Here is a 6,613-nt window from a genome sequence, read left to right as displayed (position 1 = left end):
GCAGAACTGCCTTGACATTAGAGTTAAATATCCTAATTTTTGTGGTAATGGAGATGGCCGAACTTTTCCATATGGGTCGCAGGAGTGTGAAAGCTAACTCCTAAGTACACAAAAAGATAAACATTGTTGAAAAGCTTTCTGTTTTTTCCACGATTTGATCTTTTTTTTCTTCACATTTTCGTTCTTTTACAAATTATTATTTTATTTTTTAAAATTATTATTTATTTACTCATTTTGTTTAACTTTTTTTTGTGTGTGCTAATTTTCGTTATGTTTGTTTATTTTCTTAACAGTTGTTCATTTATACTTATTTTCCTCTTTCCTTGGGTATTTCAATTTGATGCCTGTCTAGTTATATTGCTAGAAAGTATGTCAAGTCCTTCCACATATGCGCTTTTGAATTTCTTTCCCAAAAGCGTTTTGCCATATACAAAGAATACTAACATAAAAAAACCTGAACATTGTTCATGCTAAACATATCTACAGAGTTTCTTCCACGCACCGACCCCCCCCCCCTCAAACGAAATGACTTTTATATAGAAAATAAACTTTTAACAATATCCGCACCCCGGAAATTTTAGTCCGTCCCCCGGAAATTTCAAGTACCCCTAACCCCTCAGGAGAAAAAGGTCTGAAAGAAACAATGCGTATCTAAAGGTTTTGGTATCACGTCAGAAAACAATATACTGTTATCTCATAAGATGCAATATAAAATTGTCTGTTGTGGATTTGCAGGACAAAAACAGTAAAAATTAATTGCATTTTATGATTAAAATTTTCTTATTAAAAATAAGGTAATGCCTATTACTTGTGAAACTCATTCCCCTTATTATGGTTGTTTTAAATGACGTCAAGATTTTTTTCCCCGACACTTACCAAGTTCAAACGTCGTCGGATTACCTCCTCCCTCTACCCTCCACCTTTCATATATTTTATTTTAAAATTAAAAAAAAAAACAACAGCACACGATGAACCTCACATTTTCTTAATTTGCTCTTCTCACAAAACCGTACTCGTCCGCCCCTCACCCCAGCGTGATGTTAGTTATGGTCGACCCCTAATTATACTAGGCTTCCTTTTGAAACAAGATTTCTCCCGCTTTAAGTTTTGTAATTAATTACCCTTACGCATTCGTGCCTGAGACACATGGGACAGATAAAGTACAGTTATCTGTTTCATTGACTTCGGGGTTCGAAGGAAAAGTGTGGTCGGCACTATGCCCAGCCGACTTTATTTCTCGAGCGTGAGTCAAGAACGTGATATAGACTCGAACCCGTGATTTGAACTCGTGATTTTCAGGTTAGCAGTCTACAAGTTATCCGACCACGTCGTCCCAGATCTTTGAATTATAGACTCTATAAGGATCCAATGTTTGACAAAGCCAAGTCATCATTACGGTACGGTTCCCAGAAAATGGAAAACTGCGCATACAGAAAATTGCGGAGATACAAATTAATTATACGAATACAATAAATTTTATTATATTTCGTGGAAAAAATGATTTATTATGCTACAACGTGAATGTGGGCATTCTTGGTTAATGTCTGTAAACAGATGCTCTTGCGCACTTTTTTGTGCGCACTTTTCCATTGCGCAGTTTTCGATTGCACAGTTTTCCGGTCACCCAACCCAACACCCCTTCAAGTGACCAATAGTATCTCCTCACACCATAAAGTCACCAATAGTATCTCCTAACACCATAAAGTCACCAATAGTATCTACTCACACCATAAAGTAACTAAGCGTATCACAATAAACAAGCATGTGACCAATAGTATCACCATACACTATGATATCACCAATCCCCTCTCAAAATCATGTTATCACTGGCTAAATCGTAAGTTATATTTGTCTATTTTAACGGGCTTGTACCATCAATTATTACCAGCATGAACCACTACATAAACAGGTAGGGTGAGAGGCGGATACAAATTTTGGGTAAGTTTATTACAAGTAGTTTTCTTTAATTACTGACGTCACAGGTATTTTTTTTTGGCTTTTTAAATTCAATTTTATTTCCAAAAATATCTAAAGACATTGGATTATAAAGATTATATTCTTCACTGATTTTTTTTACTGCTAGTTTTATAATCTTTCCTGAAATATTAAATATAAAATAACAGTCGTAAAACAAACTCCTTCCCTAATCCATCTATACCACTTCACACTAAAACAATAGCCATGAACGGTATTTGTGTGTCGAATCGACCTGGGACACACGCACTGTACCCAACGTGGACCACGTCCAATTACCAGACGCCAAGATTACATGAACCGTCCTAGACGTGACCAATGGTCACGACATTGTTCCATGGCGGTTTGGAGGTTAGGGTCATCTATAATGCAATAGTCCGATGACGAAAGTAAAATAACAATAAACTTTTGAGCTGTCGTTAAATAATAAAGTGGATGCAGGAGAGACTGTAAAGTCGACCGGCATGTAGGTTGGGCGGGATATATATATATATATATATATATATATATATATATATATATATATATATATATATATATATATATATATATATATATATATATGCATGTATATTTGATTATATTTGTAACATTAAGTTGCGTATGTATTTGTGTATTTATGGTTAATGAACATTGTATCCTGTGTATAATATTGATTTCCAACAGGATTTAAAAAGTGGTGACGACTCGTGGTCAGTTTTTTACCCTTGTCGCGAGGATCAACAAAATGTTTTATTGAGGGTGAGTTAGTTCACTAAGAATGTGTAATTTTAGGTACTTTCTAAGATACGAAATACATTCAATGCTCGCTTCCAATTTGCCGCCATTATTATTGATAGAACATTTTCTTGGAAAGATTAGAAAAAGAAGGCCTTGACCAACTTTCGGAGTCTTTCATAGGAGGCCACTGTTTATTTGGCTGAATTTTGTATGCGAGATATTGCATGCTGCTGAATTTTATCTCCAGGAATTTCTCCAATGTTCGCGAGAATACTATTGTTTAATGTATAAAGAAAGAGGTTATAGATATTATTAACTTTATGGTGACTTTAGATGCTTTTAAACTAAGGATAAGATATGAAAAATGGAAAATTTTAGTTTCGAAATTGGTTTTATTTCTTGACAAGGAACACTTCCTTCAGCAGTGAGTTGTTATACATTAGCCATGGCACACCTTTTATCCCACTGTTTTCCCATTGATCCAAGGGAGAAAACTTGAGACTTTGGTGAAGAGTGCATTAGGTACGTGGCAGTCGCCTTGTGTGGCGGACATGATGCCGTACTGGTAGTAGCGTCCGTCGGATTCCTTGCACACAAGAGGACCGCCAGAATCTCCCTTCAAGGATGGAATATATTTTATAAGCGTGAGACATAAAAATAAGTTAAATTTATATTCAAATGTAGATTTGTTTCTATTATTATTTCTTTAGTGAATATAAAATATACTTTACCGCGCAAATATTTTTGTCAACAGCTCCAGCGCAGAAGTTTTTCCCGTTGAAATTTGGGCCATAGGTGCTCTGGCAGGTGGCGTCCGAGGCGATGGGCATGTCGACCCAGAGGAGGTTGGTAGAGATAGGTCCAGTAGAGTAGCCTGGTGGAGGGAAGTTTTGTGAGGCATGTTTGAAATATATGACCCCCGCGTCATGCCTACACGATTCGCTGAACCTTCACTATAAGTATCTGCCAGTTTATGAATAGCATGTCCCAGCTGATCGTATCTTACGAACTCAACCAAGAATTACTGATTGTTGGTGGACAGTCCACCAAGAATTACTGATTGTACGCTTCCAGTCCACCAAGAATTACTGATTGTACGCTTCCAGTCCACCAAGAATTACTGATTGTACGCTTCCAGTCCACCAAGAATTACTGATTGTACGCTTCCTGTCCACCAAGAATTACTGATTGTACGCTTCCAGTCCACCAAGAATTACTGATTGTACGCTTCCTGTCCACCAAGAATTACTGATTGTACGCTTCCAGTCCACCAAGAATTACTGATTGTACGCTTCCAGTCCACCAAGAATTACTGATTGTACGCTTCCTGTCCACCAAGAATTACTGATTGTACGCTTCCAGTCCACCAAGAATTACTGATTGTACGCTTCCTGTCCACCAAGAATTACTGATTGTACGCTTCCTGTCCACCAAGAATTACTGATTGTACGCTTCCAGTCCACCAAGAATTACTGATTGTACGCTTCCAGTCCACCAAGAATTACTGATTGTACGCTTCCAGTCCACCAAGAATTACTGATTGTACGCTTCCAGTCCACCAAGAATTACTGATTGTACGCTTCCAGTCCACCAAGAATTACTGATTGTACGTTTCCATTCCACCAAGAATTACTGATTGTACGCTTCCAGTCCACCAAGAATTACTGATTGTTGGTGGACAGTCCACCAAGAATTACTGATTGTACGCTTCCAGTCCACCAAGAATTACTGATTGTACACTTCCAGTCCACCAAGAATTACTGATCGCAACCCCCAGCCCACCTAGACTCACCTATCGTACTCCCATGCCCACCATGACTCACCGATCGTACTCCCCAGCCCACTTTGACTCACCGATCGTACGCCCCCAGCCCATAGCTTTACATCCTGTCGCCATCTGGGGCGTCTTGGTGCCATTTGCCAGACAGACGGGGGTGTGGCACCTATCGTAAACAATCGGTGTAGACAGCGTCAACACGGCGACGTCATTGACTGGAGAATTCAAATATTTTTTTAAATACAAAAAATAAAAAAATAAAAATAAAATAAGTTAGTAGTTACCTAGTGCCAGAAATCCAAGATTATTTCAAACTAAACTGCAGAATGCAAGCATTATGTAGCATCTAGCAATCAAAGCTATGTAAGTATTCAGCCAACAAAACATATCTTTGCCTACTAAAACCTACGTATATGTAGTAAATATCTACTAATAAAACCTAGTTATTTATATATATAATTCTCTTCTTGGAGACCCTAGAAAACACCAAGCTGTAAGCGCGCCTTGCAGTCCCCTCTCTTCCTCTCTAGGCATATCGCTACCACCACCACCCCCACATGGTAAGGTGAGCTGTGGTTCACGGAGCCGGGTTTAGTGACGGCTATTAGGGGCAGATAATTTAGTTTGAAACGATTATAAACTTAGGGGAGGTAACTAAGAGGAGGCTGCTTTCACGAGGGGGGGGGGGGGAAGGAGGGTTTTAGTGTTTTAAAAGCAAATATTTTCAGTGGCAACATTGGTACTGTCGAATTCACAAATTATGAATTACTGAAAAGTAGAAAAAACAACTAAAAAGCGGCGTATGATACGCCGCGGGTCGGCTCGTATGTACTATACAGCCAATGAAACCTACTTATACATCCAGTATATTAGTATATACTAATAATATGGAGTATCTAGATAGTAAAACCTACATATATACAGTATCTAGCTAATAAAACCTATTTATATGTAGTATCTAGCTAATAAAACCTACTTATCGGGTCTGGATTGTAGTACTCGTGAAAGGCAATGGAAATTACGTTTCTTTTAATGGCGCCGTCTAAATTAATGGAAATATCCATGGAGGAGGTCCCGGAATACACAAAAATTCCCGAAGGTGGTGTCGTATATGTTTTGTTGGTCCTGAAAGTGAAAACAGCAGCATATGAGAAAAAGTGCACGCTACAAGTTTATCATTTTGAGCAGTGGTTCCCAACCTTTTTCGAGTGGCGACCCCTTTTTATAAAAAGTAAGTGACCCGCGACCCCCATAGAATTAAAGAGCCGAAATTATTATGGAAATTAAGAAGCACTAAAACAAGATTGTCTAGTAGACTTTCAATATGAACTACTCTTGATAACTATTTTAATAGCATGTGTAAAATTGCATACTATTCACTAAGCCTTAGTGTTTAAGTTTTTAATTTAAAATTTTTTTTTAACGCCAACCTATGTCATTATAATTATCTTAATTTTGTTTTTAATCGAAGATAGTGTTGAAAATGTACTCTCGAAAAGTCAATCAATTTCGCGTTTGGGTATGAATGGTGAATACTACACCAAAATTGTGTCTGCAGTTTTTCATCTTACTCGGAATCATTCTGCAAGTCAAAGAAATCATCCTGTAATTCATCGGGATTGCTTGCAACATCAAGGGAAGAAGAGAATGGGTAATGCGTAAATGCAGATTCTTCTTTTTTCAGCTCAGAGAAATAGCGATGCAGTTCGTTTTCAAGATATTCAAGATGCCCAGAAATAGCTTATTTCAAAATTTTAATTATCTCACAGATTCATCTACCACACCGCAGAGTTTCTCAAATTTAAAATATTTCCAAGATTTATTATCTTTACCGATTTTGCAGCTTTGATAAAAATGCCCCGAGATTATCATGGAAAGTTATAATATTCGTTCATTTTTCCTGAAGCTTCAGGTAGGTATGATACTCTCTCCAACCATTTTGTGAGGTGGTAGGAGAACGCCTTGGTGTGTCACAAAAAACTCGGCATATCTGGGAAAACTTCGTAAAGGGGTCAAAACTGACCAGTTGTATTTCCCTATATAATATTTGTATTTTATGGGAAAAACAGGGAAATTTCAACACAATGTTTAGGTTACTTAACGTTTGTACATCATACTAAGTTTTTGCATACACTACTATAG

General features: G+C 37.5%; 1 protein-coding gene across 1 annotated transcript in view; it reads right to left on the bottom strand.

Moving 5' to 3' along the window:
* Positions 1-3,075: 3,075 nt before the first annotated feature.
* LOC131956559 (chymotrypsinogen A-like) overlaps positions 3,076-6,613 on the bottom strand; it is a 7,421-nt gene continuing 3,883 nt past the window's right edge. The window contains exons 3-6 of the mRNA XM_059321076.1: positions 5,448-5,596; positions 4,549-4,686; positions 3,426-3,568; positions 3,076-3,310 (exon numbers count right to left, since the gene is read on the bottom strand). Coding sequence (XP_059177059.1) covers positions 3,152-3,310; positions 3,426-3,568; positions 4,549-4,686; positions 5,448-5,596 — 589 coding nt within the window. The 3' untranslated portion in view covers positions 3,076-3,151. The remainder of the gene's footprint in view (positions 3,311-3,425; positions 3,569-4,548; positions 4,687-5,447; positions 5,597-6,613) is intronic.

The sequence above is a fragment of the Physella acuta genome, unplaced genomic scaffold (genome assembly GCF_028476545.2).
Source record: "Physella acuta isolate Inbredline_101_S28 unplaced genomic scaffold, ASM2847654v3 ptg001158l, whole genome shotgun sequence".
Classification (NCBI taxonomy): Eukaryota; Metazoa; Mollusca; class Gastropoda; family Physidae; genus Physella; species Physella acuta.
This window is presented reverse-complemented; position numbering and strand designations above follow the sequence as displayed.